General features: G+C 41.4%; 1 protein-coding gene across 9 annotated transcripts in view; it reads right to left on the bottom strand.

Annotated features, from left to right (window-relative positions):
- Nucleotides 1-15,967, bottom strand: part of tns1b (tensin 1b) — a 247,597-nt gene that overhangs the window by 186,211 nt on the left and 45,419 nt on the right. The window contains exon 1 of one of the 9 annotated variants that reach the window (XM_039817473.1): nt 15,292-15,619. The exons of the other annotated variants lie outside the window; for them this stretch is intronic. Coding sequence (XP_039673407.1) covers nt 15,292-15,372 — 81 coding nt within the window. The 5' untranslated portion in view covers nt 15,373-15,619. Of the gene's footprint in view, nt 1-15,291; nt 15,620-15,967 lie in introns of those variants that run through there. 9 annotated transcript variants of the gene reach the window in all.

The raw sequence follows: 15,967 nt of genomic DNA, 5'->3' as shown, positions 1-15,967 counted from the left end.
AACTACAAATAACTAATGTTAGGGAATTCTGTTTATGTTCTGTTACGCGTTTCTGGATTTATTTATTATTTAAATACATATCAGCCGATATATTGGAATATCGGATATTTAAATCACAAAATATTTGTAATGATATCGGCCTTAAAAATCGTCCGAGCTCTAATGTACATACTATATATAGCAGAAAGAAGCACCAACACAAAGTAGAGGTGGGCGATATATCGTTTAGACGATAATATCCAAATTGTTGTCTGGACGATATGCAAAATTGGGATATCGAATATTTCATAATTTGCACAATCCGACCCCCTAAACTTGAAAAGAGCTGAAAGAAGTTAAAGAGAAAACGAATAACGCACACTATAACCTTCTAAACAATTATATGTAGCGAATTTAATACTGTAGGGGTTTGTTTGACTGTATTTTTTGTACAAAATCACGATCGTCCCGCAAGAGAGTAAGCTGCTACTAGTTCTTACCTGTGTGCTATGACGTTCATGTCAACAAAGATGGCGGCGCGCGATTGTGCAGCGGCTCTCCTGTCGGTGTATATTTATACAAGTACGTACAGCCATACTGAACTAATCAATACAGGACCACGATACAACACAGCCGTTACGAGAGCCTTCCAGGCGGCTCCTAACATCCCGGAGGACATAGCCTGACGGAGCCCTCCAGGTTGTTGTCGGCGCTAGCACGCCGAGCTAGCTATCTACCGGCAGAATGAGAAAATAACTCCGGCACGACCAGAGGCGGAGGACTGCATTTTTGTGCAGAATGAATGGAGTACCAACTGCAGGATCGTTGCCCAGCACGGCTCACCTGACCTGGAGCCCTGTCGGTAATATACTGACCATTTTATTTACTATGAAAACAGCACACTGCCGTCTACATAGCCCCCAATGCCAACGTTAGCACAAGTTTGGTTCACTGCTAACCATAGTGAACAAACTGCAGCGCGATCACCTGGATACGGGATACAGGGGACTTTAACAAGGCGTCCTTAAAGTCTGTTCCCCTCCAACTTTCTCCCAGCATGTAGATTGTGCTACTAGAGGGAAGAACACATTAGACCATGTATACTCTAACATCAAAAAAGCACACAGAACTGCTCCTCTCCCTCACCTGGGCCAGTCAGATCACATCCAACTCCTGATCCCAGCATAAATCCCGGTCAGAAGGACTATACAGCCAAGTAGAAGGACTATCAGAACCTAGTCTGACCCGGCCCTGTCCCAGCTCCAGGACTGCTTCCAATAAGGACATGGTTGTGTGCAATATGTTACAAAACAGAGCCCTTTGTTTATTGTTATGATTTCATCTTGCTTGTACATTTTCCCAAGAGAACCACCGAAATAGCCTCCGAACAGGGCTTCTTTTAACTTCTAGAAGGATTTCAAAAATATCGTCTGAATATCGATATCGAGATATTGAAAAAAAAATATCGAGATATTCATTTTTGTCCATATCTCCCACCCCTAACACAAAGGAACACACAGCACAGGTAGAAAAATGTTTACCTCACCCCGCAGGAGTCAAATGCATGTGAAGTAAAAACCTATGAGGCATTTACTATACAATAAAAGGAATTGAATTATTCATCCCACCACCCACAGGAAAAGGCAACATAGAGTTATGAGTGTGTGGTAAACACAAGCTTAAACAACAAAAGACGGATTCACCAGGGGCCTGTTTCACAAAACCAGATAAGGGTTACGATTTATATCTCTATTGAAATAATACATATTATAAAATTTATTTATATTATATATTAATAATTTAATTAATATTTAATTATGTTTTATGTTGTTATAAAGTTATTAAAACTAATAATTTAAATGAAGATAAAAAAATTAATAAAATTATTTTAAATTTATTATTTTTACACATAATATAAGGTTAAATATTTGAATATATTGTTATTTAATAATGTTGTAAGAATAATTTAATTGATGTTATTAATATTTTTTTTTAAAAAAAAATAATAAGCAAAATCAAATGCAAAAGAAAAGGAGAGGAAGATGAAAGAGATATTTACATCATATTTTAGCTGTAGAAAATTGATCTTGATGGTAAATTTCAAGCAAAGATACAACTGTTAATTTGTGAAAATGATTAGTAGCCTAATCCTTGAATAGTATGATTATGGCGGTTTCAATTCAGAGCAGTGGTTAGTTATGTTTAGGCTGCATTCGTGTCGTGATCTCTGCTCCTTTTCTCGCTTTTCTTACAGCCGTGTTTCTTTTTCTTTTATACAAATCATGTGTTTCCGTATCATACTTCCACAAGAAGCTGCTGCTCACTCTGTATAAAGTATGTACAATTATTCTCCCTTTTGCATCAGTAAATCTGTGATCGACCGCGGTTTTTGAGGAAAGCCGTGGACGGCATCTATCTGAATTACTTCAGCCCGGCTCGACCTAGTCGCTCCTCCTCAGCCTGGCTTGGCCGTGAAACGCACCAAGCCAGGATGCACAGATTAGACTAGGTCAAGCCTCGCTTTATCAGTTATCCTGGATTTAGATATTCTGCTTTTGTGAAACAGGCCCCAGAAGGCTTTGTTTCAACAAACACAAACAAACACACACACTATTTTCTGCTGATCCCCATATTTACTCCATCTGTAACTAATTAGGCCTAGCTAGTATCTGTGCAAGTCTAAATGTTGTTTTTATTGGTATTGTTCCTGATTCTTATACATAGCATTCAATTTGTTAATTGAAGGTTCTTTATTAGTCATGTGCATAACAATAACAGAAGTAGTTGTTGGCAATGAAAATCTTAGGCTTTAGGCACCTCCAACAATTGGCATTAAATAACTAAAGAAAAAAAGAAAAAAGAACGCAAGTATAACTATTATTGAACTTCACATTTGACCCTCGTGTTGTCATCCCGTTCACCATGCAACTTGTTGTACTCCCAGGGAAAAAATGAAAATCAACCCTTTTTGGACGCTTTTTTATTAAATGTTTCTGGCGATTTTTTTTTTTTTTTTTAAGATTCCTTTTTGTTTGCGCGTTTTTTTCCACTACCACCGGAGTCACCACTAACATCAACTTATTACTGATAGTTTTACTTTTTTTATACCTCATTTTTGAGTTAAAAAAATCAGAAATTATGAACTATTTTGACAAATAGTTACAATTTAGTGGATAATCACAGACTGTCACAGTTTAGTCAGGATACTGTTTAGAAAGCTAGAGAATTCATAGTGTTTTCAAATGCTATAAAAAATTGAATAAAAAATTGAATAAAACACCCAAAATTCAATGAAAGTAGTGAACTGAATTTGACCTGCGATGAGCGTTGTATGTAACCATCCGTGTTATTTTTGGGGCAATTTGGTTGAAAGAGACCCAAATTTCTGATGTGGAAATTTTGAAAACGGGTCAAATTTAAGACCCGAGGACAACAGGAGGGTTAAATAAAATACTCCCAGATCCAAGTTGCATGTTTACCAGAGATTTCATTTCCTTATACCCCAAACAAAATTGTTATGATTTTTATGGGTTAACATCAGTGTGATTGAGAGGTGAGAGTGACCGTCACAAAAAAAGAAATCCTTAGAGCATCACACTAGTGGCTTAATGTTTTGGGAAAGGTTTTTAACCAACTTCTCTTGAATGGCAAGTCCCAATGCATTCAGTTGAAGGAGGAAGTGTCTGTGAATCCCCTAATTGTAAGCAGCCCACTACAGAACAAGTGCAACGGGCACAACAATTCACAGCTACATTCCAGAAAAAAAGAAAGCTTCCTTATTTTTTTTCAACCTTTCCTTCCTCCCTTTTCATCCGCTCTCCGATTCCCACTAACCAAATGTCCTTACAATGAACAGTCACCTGCTTTTCATTTAGGGGAAAAATGCACCCCAGGCATTCCAGGCTCTCCTCCCCCCCACTAACTCCACTCTCTACATGCATTTCATCTCAGTGAGGTGGATCCCAGGGAGGAAATTACTCAGTCATCCAGAAGTGAAGTGGGGAAAAAATGCCTTCTTTTTTCACAGACCATCAGCATCACTGAGAGAGGGGAACACAGAGTGGTCATCTTGTGTTGGTTGTCAGGATTTGGAACTCATTCAACTTTCTGAGCAGAGCAGGGGGTGACTGAGGACGATTTATTCATGGGGGGCAACGGAGACATAATTGTTTGGTAATGAGTTTCTTAATTGTAATGCAGAAGAAAACGTAACGCAGTATTGGCACTAATTCTCTTAATTGGCAACTAAATGTCCCGTAGGTGTTACTGTGTCTATGTGTCAGCCCTGGATTGACTGGGGACTGGTAGCCTAATGTTGGGAACTGGGATTGGCTCCAGTTTTGTTTTCAAGGTTTTGATTTTAAGCCATGCTAGCGACTAGCTACCTGGCTCTAGTGATAGCAATGTCAGATATTGGATTTATTGCCATGAAATGTGGTACAGACATTCAGTCATTCACGATGCCCACGATTGTAATAACATCTGTGGTCCCTCAAGTGTTGAGAAAGTGTTGTATGTAGTGCCATTATCAAGTATATTTCTACTAAAGTAATTTTTTTATTCATCCAATGCTTTGGTTTGGCATTCCCAATCAGCCTCAGCTCTATGCTGTGTTTAGTGCTAATTAGCTAAAGTTAGCATGCTAACATGGTAAACATTACATATGCTAAAAATCAGCATGCTAACGTTGTCACTGTGAGCATTTAGCTCATGGATGCATTAAAAAAGACCTGGATTAGCATTTGAGAAGAAGCCCTTCCTGTTCATTCCTATGAGAGTTGCTCAGTGGTGCATGAAGCCATCATGGAGCCAAAAATGACCCGGATGGTCGGTGCTGCTTAGCACTGTGCGGCCCAAAGAGCAGGTACACAAGAGACTTACCCTGGCCGAGCCCACTACATTTGATTTAACCAGATTACAAGCCAAAGAACTTGTCTTGTGTAGTTTTTTTTCCCTTAAAAATATGATGTTCCGGGGCACCTGGGTAGATCACCTGGTAGAGCGCAACACAGTGTCATGGCAGTTTCGTGAAATGGTTACGTGATTTAATTTGATTCAAATACACAGACACGTTTATCTCGTTTTTTTCGTGATGGTCAACAAGTTTATTTTAATACCAACAATTGCATAGCTGTATACAGCGGGACGGGTTGGGTTTAGGAAACATGACACGCGAGTCACGAGCCCCGGTCTCCTGGGTGAAAGTCCTGTGTTGTTTGACCCATCCACCCCCCCAACCAACCGCCCTGGATTTTCGGGCTTTCATACTACTCACTACTGTAGTCGCTCTTAGTGCTACGTCATCTTCTCATTGAGAATCGTGCTGTGATCACGAAAGATGCTTCCCATTGAAATACATTAGTTTAAAACGATAAACATGTTTGTGTACACAAATCAAATTACGTGACCATTTCACGAACTGCCGTGAGACCGGGTTGTAGAGCCTGCGCCCCGTGTACAGAGGCTCAGGGCTCGCCGCAGCAGCCGCGGGTTCAATTCCGACCAGCGGCCCTTTGCTCTCTCTCTCTCTCCTCAATCAATAAAGGCTTTTTTCAATTTTTAAATAAAATAATAAATATGGTGTTCGTGGAATGAACGGTGACTGAACCTTGACTGTACTAAATAAAAGTATGAAAATATTGAATGAAACATGAGAACAGTGGAATACACGAAAATGAAATACTTATTTCCAGATATTTTTTAGAATGTGTCTCCTTCCATTATAAAATCTGAAAATACTTAAATAAATTAAAAAAAAAACACTGTCCATGTAGTTTTATGAGGTGATTTTATCAGGGAAAGCACCTCAGGCATTTCAGAAACAAGTTAGCAAAGTGAATGAAACACATGGTTTAGCTCCAAAACAATCTACACACTGCTTGTAAAAAAAATCCTTTCCAAGTGACTGTGTCATTTGTTTCATACGAGGATGTTTCCAGGTATTAGTTAGTCTCTCAATCTCTTTTTCTCCAGAAAACTACATGACACAAACAAGTCTTATGAAGCCACATTCCTCAAAGATCAAGACAAAGTATTGAATTCATAAAATAAAGGAAAAAGGAAATAACATCCTTACACTTTCATTTACTCATGTAGAAAATACAGTCATGTTTAACCTATTCATACATCCTGCTTTGCTTATTGTAGATATGTTCAGCTTTTCTCCTTATATCCACTTATATCCATTCTGTTGGTTTGATTTGTGTTTCCAGGTAATCTCTCACTGTGAGTGAAAAATAAATTATGTATTATTGCTGTAACACAATTAGATTGTGATTCCCAGGCCTGGATTCAGGTATGTGTTTTGGAATCTTACCACAAATCCATATTGAACAACTCAAATGAGTTCTGTTTCATTTGTTTTCAGTGAAAATGTCAAAATTGTTCAAGATAAGCTTTCTGTTTAAGAACAAAAAGCTCAGCTAAACGCTAAACTTTCTCTCACAGTATTGCGATATAGCAACCTATGAAAATAAATGATACATGTGGAACAGAGATGGCTACGAGCCCTGAATAAAAGCAAGCAGGACGGCCTTTGCCAATAACATTGATTCAGTGGGATAAAACAGATTTAATCAAAGACAGACAAAGTTTATCATAGGAGCCAACCGCCGAGGGAAAACCGCACGTATTCCATATCGTGCTGGGTTGGCAGAGACTCAGGCACTTGGACGAGACCGATGAAAACTAAAACCATGAACCAAAATGTTCTCTGGGATGGATGGGGATGACATGGTTTTAGGGATTTTGTTCTTATGATTAGATCTCATAATTTCCTGAAGAGTGCCTCTTCCGTTCCTCCAAACCAGATAAAAATCATTTCTGGATTGTTTCCTAAAATAATTTGAATAAGGAAAATTCAAATAAATCCAACAAATCCCTTGTGGCACTGAGAATAAATACAAACCAAGTCACTTAGAAGTATAAATTAGAAGAATGATAAAAAAAAAAAAAAAAACTCAAATGCAAATCGCAGTCCCTTGGCCAGGCAGCGCAGCAGGAGGCTGTCAGCACCACTTCCAATGACCATTGTTTGGCCTCACACTTGAATGCATAGGTATCCACGGGAGGTCTCAGATCACATCCAGAGTTAGAGGTTATCATGGCATTAACAAGTTCCGTGGGCCTCTTTGGTGAGGGCCCTTGACTGACAGATTGGAGAAATGGTGCCAAGAAAGATCTTGATCTCCTCAAACAATCCGGACTCTACAGCTGGACAAGTCAAGAAATAAACACTAGTGTAATGGAGAAAAGTCCCAGGTCGTATTCTTTATCTCTGCAGAGTGCTTAATCGTGATCTCATAGCTTTCATATTCATTCACACAAATGCACACACACTCAACTTTTGGCATCAGCTTTAATAAAGTGACATGTTTTCCTGGGTTTGATCAGTGATTTGTAGCTGTGTAAAAACAGTGTCTCGTTAAAATATCTTTTGCATAACTTTAGCTTGGCTGCTCTGTTCTGCTCTGGCAGTTAAGAAGCACAAAGTTTGAGTCTACATGTACATTTAAGGAAAGTTTTGGCTTATAATGACTGTTAACTGACACATGAGATATTAAGCATAGCCATATAAGGCGGCTTACGTGGGGTTGATAAACAGGATATTAAACCTTTAAAGTCAGGCTATGTAACATTTGCTGGACAGCGTCCACAATGACCACAAATGGAAATCAACAAATTGGTGTGTTTACTTCCTGTTTAAATTTTGTGATGAACCACTGAAATTCTCTGTCATAAGCAGGGCAACTAGACGTGCTAAAAATTCTTGAAAGAAAGAAAGAATTTCGGGCAAGTCCAGTTGCCTTTGCTTATCACAGAGAACTACCATGGCCTGGATGACTGAGAACCATAGACAACCAGTGAAATGTTTATCTATAGCATGCTAACATATGCTAACAGTAGCACAAGTAGAGAAGAGTCGAAAAAAAGTAGTAAAATGACTCAATGTTAGTAATGTTTGTTATACAGAAATATCAATATTATAAAGTTTGCTAACATTAGCTAGAATAGCATGGTCTTACCAGACAAGTGTATTGAATTGAGTACGGGTGGGCTTTAAGCTTATTAACATCAACTTCTCATTTCTATTCAATTCAATTCAATTTTATTTATAGTATCAAATCATAACAGAGTTATCTCGAGACACTTTACAGATAGAGTAGGTTTATACCACACTCTATAAATTCCAAAACCCCAACAATTACAGTAATTCCCACAAGAGCAAGCATTAGCAGTAGCTATTGCGACAGTGGCGAAGAAAAACTCCCTTTTAGGAAGAAACCTCGGCAGACCCAGACTCTTGGTAGGCGGTGTCTGAACTTCTTTCAAGAGTTATATAGTCTTGTTTTAAGCAGAAATCACTAAGCTTACGGACCAATTTTCAAAATACTACTACTGTATTAGTAAAAGTGGAGCTGAGGGCTGGCATGTTTTCAGATTAGTATATAACTACTAAATAGCAGGGATCACAGCTAGTACGCTGCAGGGGTTTAAACAGACCACTCAGTTATGTGAAAGGAGGTCCAGTGACACTGACATTGTGTCTACACGCGAGGTGCAGCGTGAGCAGCATGTTAGCAGAGCAGTAGTATACAGGATATCCACGACGTTCCACTTCCAGGATTGCTCCGGTGGATTTCTGAGGACTATGGTTAACTTCTCCTCAGATCTCTGCAGGGTAAATCCAGACAGCTAGCTAGACTACCTGTCCAATCTGAGTTTTCAGTTACACGACTAAAACAACTTTTGAACCTACACATTTTCCACCAAAACAAGTTCCTTCCTGAGGCTATTTGGCAGAGGCACCGGGGCTCTTTCCAGCGCTTAGTGCCGCCCATGACGATAAATCAGAGCATGTTTTTCTCCCATCCCGGAATGCTGTGTGGACTAGCCAGACCCCCCTCAACACACAATCGCTGTGAAGTTAATAGCCTAAAATGGAAGAAAAATGAGTAAAAAGAGTAAGGGTACACTTCAGGTTGTGTTAACCTGCATGTAGCGAGAGTAAAACGTGAGTCTAAAATAAAAGCCTCTCTGTTTCGTCAGACATGCGTCAGACGGACGATTGAAAAAAATGCGGCTCAAACGCCTCCTGTAATGATCAGCTGCTCTAGGTGGCACATTGGGTGGTTTTATGTTCCTGCCTTAACTACAATATAATCTTAATTTCCCTTGTATTTGTTTTTGATTAGGATAATGTATGTTTTCTGAACAGAGTGTAAGAAGATTTCTGTACTTCCAAGTAAACACAAATTATGTTTGCGTTATCGAAATCGCTATCATTAACGTCATTGCCGACTGGGAAATAAACTAGCAGGGGATTTGTTTTGCTCCAGTATTGAGGGGGCCCGGGGCCCCACAATGAGCTTCCTGTTAGCTGTCCATCTTAACTACTACCAGGTCCAACACCTCCCCACACTCTGCAGCCAGTCCCCACAGATGTTTCACTTCTCTAACAGTGACCTCTGACCCTTATTCTCACGGGTCTAACAGGCATTTTCCTGATTAAGATCACCTGTATATCAATTGCCCACTAGAACAAATTGAAGTACGGCACTTAAAACCCAGAGAGGCTGACAAGTACAGAATATATTGTAAAACATGTATATGTGTATTTATATATATATATATATCTTGCTGGTATTCAAGTTTAAGTTCTTGTTTAACGGTTGATTGGTAAATTACAATTAAACCCATTTGGAGAAGATTTGAAGTGCTATTTTTATTCTCTATTCTTAGTTTGACACAGGTGATTTTCCTAGTTCTGGCTAAAACCTCTGTGGGGGGCACCAAAGATTCCTCCATGCAGAAACAAATTGCTAGTTATAGAAACCAAAACATAACTTACATTTTAAAGTAAATTTTTTTTATCAAAACAACTAGACTAAAAGTTGATAGCAACACTAGCAGCTCCTAGACACTGACATTTTAAAGGCGTTGATCACAACAAACTGACAATTCTACTAATCTTAGAAATGTATCAGAAGCGACAAACAAAAATATCTAGTCCCAAAGGTGCTGCTACAGAAAAGGTAATGGGGTACTGGGGAAAAGTCAGTGAATGTGAAATTTGCCCAAATTATGTGATATCTTGTCTTTTAGAGTTGACATTTTGACCCAAGGTGGCACAAGAGCAAAGTTAATGAAGAGAAATGATTAGACTGTTGAAACCGAAAGAGTCTATACTATAGAATCCATGAAAGTGATCTGTTTATTAATGATAAACTGCCAAATAGAATAGATGAGGACCAGAGGATATCCCAGGCAGATTTCATGGAGATCATATTAAGTAGTTATTAAGTGAGGTTGATACGAACCGAAGTGTTGGTCAAAGCTCATTTTTACTAGAGACTAGTTCTGGACAGAAGGTGAAGGGGTCACCAAAATAATAATCAATTTCTGGGAACCATGAATCTTCATGCCAAAGAGATCTTGGACATTTGTTGTGCAAAAATAAAAACAGAAACTGACCAGGATCCATCGAGATTGCAGTGTTATTTTGGCTAATTCTTGCGTCAAAAGGTAAAAAAGCAAAGGGATATTTGTCTTCCATAATACCTTCATACAAATAGCTAGACTTAAAGTGGCTTGTCAAAGCCAAACATTGCCATTATAGCTTCAAAATGTGTGGCCCTGCCATATGTAACTCAACAACACCAAATCCAAATGTAACATAATGGCTGTACAAAACGGATGACATGAAATAACTCGTTGAGCCTAAAAGGTCTGGTGCAGTATATTCTGACTGCCGTGACTTTATTCATTACTGTTGATCTGATTATAATGTGTGTTCATGATGTCATGTCTCACCTCTGACAGAATTAAGGAGTGTGATGGACATGACACGGCACATAACCAGAGGTGAAAAGGGCAAGGATTATTATTTTCTGGGGGGCCAAGCAGGTTACAGCCCTTCAGAGATTTGAGAGACACAAAAGTTAGGGGGGGCATGATGTCAGAGATGATGGATGATATTACTAGATGTTCAGAACAACAGAGAAAAATGACTCTTGCTCTACGTATGAGGGTGAAAAAACGATGCAAAATATACAATACAGCTGACGACTGGCCATCAGTACATCCTATGAATTTACTATAAACTACTCAGATTTATTTCATCCAGGAGTTGGGGGAAACTTATATCACCAACAGAGCAAAAGGAGGAAACTACAATCCAGTCAGATTTCTGAATCCTGAAACTCCCTCCAGGGATAGTCAGAAGGCCATGGGAGGTTTAAGGCCAATGTGCCCAGTGAAGTATGCACAAAGCTGGGGGTCTTTTCAGGAACCAAAGGGGTGGGTGGGAGGTTTTACACAAAGCTCAACAACTCTCATAAATCAACTGAGCAAGGGTTAAACTTCCCTTTTTTGTTGTTCAAGATTTTTCAACCAAGATCCAAAGAGCAACGCCAAGATGAAACAGCATGAGTCTCGTTGCAAACGTCCCCAGGATGGCAACAACAGGGTGAACGTCAAGATGGAAAACAACTGCATGGCAAATCCATTATAGCAACAAAACAAAACAAAAAACAGCGGGGCAACGTAAACCCAGATGTTACAATTACAGAAATGTTTCCGTGTTTCAAAAGGGGCCCCACATGTGGGTCTTTTTTCAACACAAATCTAGTCAGTTAATCTCAGGAACTCGGGTGGGGGGGAGAATCAAACTAACAACAGACAAGAGAGAGAAAGGAGGAAAAGGAGATGAGTGCATAGGGTGTAAGAAAAGAGCCAAACATACATAAATAGGAAGAAATGGTGGAAATGAGACCATTCAGAAGGCAGAAGTTGGGGCTCAAAGTCTTTTTGAAACAGCAACAACAGGTTTAGGGTTCATCTATTTAGAGACAACTAAAGACCACTGACCTAACATTCCTGAGATGACACCATTTCCCAGAGCGATCCTTTTGAGACCAAACTCTGAACCTGGATGGACTGAGTGTACATTAATGGATATCGATCATCCCGAGGAGTTCTTTGAACCCTGACAGCTCTGAAGGTTTAGCCAAGGCTCAATATTTTTGTGGCAGTGATCTGAGGCAGTGTTTCCTACAACAGCACCTTGCTGGACTAGAGGCAGCTTGCCACCGCTACCGACACCTGTTTGCTGCAAAAGCCACAATAGGTGGATGCATTCATGACCTGGCATTCTTGAATGTCAACAGGATTTGCATGGCTATAAAACTTTCTCTCAGCAACGGGCAGGTAGAGGACATTTGATTGGTTTCACAGCCCTTTCAGAGAAACCTGATAAAACTCTCCCCAAAACCCTCTTTTGGCATTCATTAATTATTCAGTGTTTGTGGGGGAGCGGCAATCTTCCGAAGGTCTTCTTTCAAGGCCCTTTGCGCCATCCGTGCTTACTTTGCCCTCCGATCTTGCCCAGAGCATATTCTGTTCATTTCCTTTGTCCTTCGAGTTGTTCCTGTCATTTCCTCTACTCTATATATTCTATATTGGAAATATCCCCCTTTATCCAGCACCATCCTGCTCTGACAGGAGGAAACCCTCCCTATTTGCAGCCAGGGTAAGGAATAGATCTTGTCTAGTTCATGGAGATGGTCCGTTTGCTGCATCTGTACTCACTCACTCACACATGTTCATTCTCCCTGTACCTATGTGTCTCTTCTACTTTTCTGTGGCTTCAGAATAGCTTTTGCAGCTGTACTCACTTTCCCAGCTGCCCAAGGAGTATGTCTGTGTCCATACAACGCAAACCTGTTCGGTCTAGACAAAAGTGCAGCGATGAATCATCAGAAAAAAAAATAGAGTACCATTTAAGCATTTGACAATTTTTCCTGAAATTTAGTGGTCTTAGAATATCTTTTGGGTTCCTGGCAAAGGTTCATGTTTTAATTGGAATGAAAAGCACATTCTCAGGGAAGGGTTAGTGGTAACCCTAACTCAAACCCCAATCTGTTGGAATAAGGTGTGCCCAAATTAAGGCTGTTTTAACGGCAAACAAAGATCTGCTATTAAGGCAGGGGCTCAGATTGAAGCCCGCCCCCTTAAGTGAGCTGGCTTTGTCATGCAGTGCTCTGATGCAGTCAATCAGTGACCCAGAGCTTAGCTGGGGGGCTTTGAGAATCTTTTACGACCCCCCCTTTCACCTCGCCTCCCGCTCCTCAAAAGAAAGAACGGTAATTAACTGATGAAGAGCTGTGTAAGATTATCCAGTCTCCTCGCCAAGGGCTGCAGCTCTGTCAGTGGTGTGCAGTCATGTCCCAAAGGACCACTGCCGAATGGGGAAGGATGGATCTCAATGGTCTATTCAACTACTCTCCTCTTTCATCCTCTATTCAGCTGAAAAAGAGGAGAGCAGAATGCTATGTTGTATATTTGAGCCAGGAATGTTCTTTCATATCAGCACAAATTAGGAAAAGCACTCAGGGCCCTATTTTAACGATCTGAAACGCAAGTATGAAACGCCAAACGCAAGTAGCTTTGTGGGCGGATCTCTGGCGCTGTTGCTATTATACCGGCGGGATAAATGACTCTTGCGCTCGACGCAAATCTAAAATGGGTTGGTCTGAAGTAGCTAGGTGTGGTTTGGGCGTAACGTGAAAATAACCAATCAGAGCGCCATCTCTCATTCCCTTTAAGAGCAGGCGCGCTTGTTCCGTGGCGGATTGCTATTATGATGGCGGATTTGCCTGGCGCACGCCAGCGGGAGCTGTCCGAGATGTGGCAAAGTAATAAATACCCGTCTTGGCCGGGTGGCGATGTTGCTGCGGCCTGTATCTCCTCAAGTCTGGAGAGGATTGCTGCAGCCATGGAACTTGTGCCTCTAAACGCACCACATGCTCCTGTTGTGCCCCTTCCTCCTCCCCCCACTCCATCTCCGTCCACCCGCTCCATCAGGAGCGCATCGCGCATTACTCCCGGACCAGATCCCGCCGTAGTTCAACATCACGTCTCCTTAAGTCCTCTAATATTTCCTCATTTATGTCATCAACACATCCATGATTCATGGAAATGTGTAAAACACAACAAGCCACAAAGAATGCTGCTACTTTTTGAGGACTGTACTGTAAAGTGCCTCCTGATCTATCCAAACACCTGAAGCGCATTTTCAGTAATATTTTTCTTTGTAATTATGTATGGTTTTCAAAAATGGGAACTGCTGTAGATGAGAGAAGTGTATGCGCGTTGTGCACACACTACATTATGGCCAAGCATTCGTCCCTAAAATAGCATCTGAATAACGTGCCACTGACTTTAGACCAGGTTTTTCCTGGTCAGTTGCGGAATTCTTTTCTGAAACTGCAAAATAGGACCACATAACGTTTGCGCCGGAACACGCCTCCTCTTTTCGCTGAACCGCCCCCGGGAGCGCAAATACATTCCCTAATTTACCGACGTGCGTCTGTGGAGGGAAAAGTCCGCTGTGCGTCGGGTGCAAAATAGGAATGATACATGCGTCGGTGTACAAAGGCAATGCGCTGAGTGCAAGATAGGGCCCATGGTGTTTTAAGACAAGTGTCGAGATCACGGTCGCAATGCTTTTAGCATGGATATACACACACACACACACACACACACACACACACACACACACACACACACACACACACACACACACAGAGTTCTTCACTGACCACAACATAGCTTAGAGGGCACACAAGTGCACAAACAGCCCCTCACTGTGAGCGGGAATGCGCGGCAGATTGAATTATACAAGAGAAAGCAAAAATAGCTGTGTGTCCCAACCACCTAGAGCGAAACAGAGCAGGACACAGAGGGAGTGGGAAAGGGTGAGAAAGAGCGACGGAGGGAAAGAGAGCAGGGAATCCATTTCATTCAACTCAGTGTCAGAGAAACATTTTAGTCCGTGCATGGAGCTGTAGAGAAATATTTGTTTCTCGATGGAGAAAAACACCCTCCCATTCTCCTTCATAATATCTCCCTCATTCAAATGTGTCACCGTGCCAAGGCCCCCCACAGCCGGGGTCCCAACCCTCAACCCAACCCCCGACGATAGACCACCCAATAGATCCCCAGCTTGATTTGATCAGTTTCCTCAGTGGTACTGGGCTGAAGTATCATCATTCCAATGAGCCAGCAACACAATCACAACAAACTCATTGTGGCTAATTGCATCATCAAACTGATTCTGTCACTCAACTCACTCATGCACTACTCTTAATTCTACTAGGACGTAAATTATGCGATTGAAGTTTGCAAGTTATTATATTTGCATTACCAGAGGTCTGCTATTCTGTGCAAACTGCTCATAGAATTGACAGACGTCCTGTGCTGACAGTTACAAATCAATCAAAAGACACTGAAAGCATTGGAAAGTTATCTCACCCAGAACATACAGGACAGGCAGACCCAGGTACGTGCAGGTCCAGCCAGAGCTGCAGGCAGGCTGAGAGAGACAGACGGCATGGTGACGGCCAGGAGTGATGCTGCTGCTGTTGCTGCTGCTACAGACCAGTGGGCTTCCTTAAGTATAATCCAGCCAGGAGAAGAGTTGCCCAACACTGCATAGCCATGACTACCCTGGATGTAAACACTCTCTTTCACCTCGGGCTCCTGCTTTCTCCCACTTCCTCACTGTCTGACTTGCTTTCTGTTCCTAAATTGGATCCTGACTGCCTCTCCTCTCCTCTGCGATCGCTCTGCTCACTCTGGCTCTCTTCCCCTCTGCCGGGGAAAGTTTCACAAAGCCTTTTTTTTGGGGGTCAGGCTGCCCCCACTACTCCACGGGAGCAAAGGGGGAAGGGGGTGCAGTGTTTATTATCCATCCCTTTTGCCCCTCCTCTCTCTCTCATCCCATGTCTCCCTCCCTATTTCGCCCTCTAAGTCTCACCACTTTTAATTTCATTCAATCCTTGATCCCACCCCCCTCCCCGTTTGTCCCCCTGAGCATCCGTCGCACTTCACCTCCCCCCTCCCTTCATCCCTCTCTTTCCCTGTGTATTTCCGTATTGAGCCCATTTTAATATTTCATAAACTCTGTCTCCCCCCCTGCATTCACCCG

Source organism: Perca fluviatilis, chromosome 12 (assembly GCF_010015445.1).
Source record: "Perca fluviatilis chromosome 12, GENO_Pfluv_1.0, whole genome shotgun sequence".
In the NCBI taxonomy this organism is placed as follows: Eukaryota; Metazoa; Chordata; class Actinopteri; order Perciformes; family Percidae; genus Perca; species Perca fluviatilis.
Note: the sequence above shows the minus strand (reverse complement) of the source record. Positions and strands in the feature narration are given on the sequence as shown.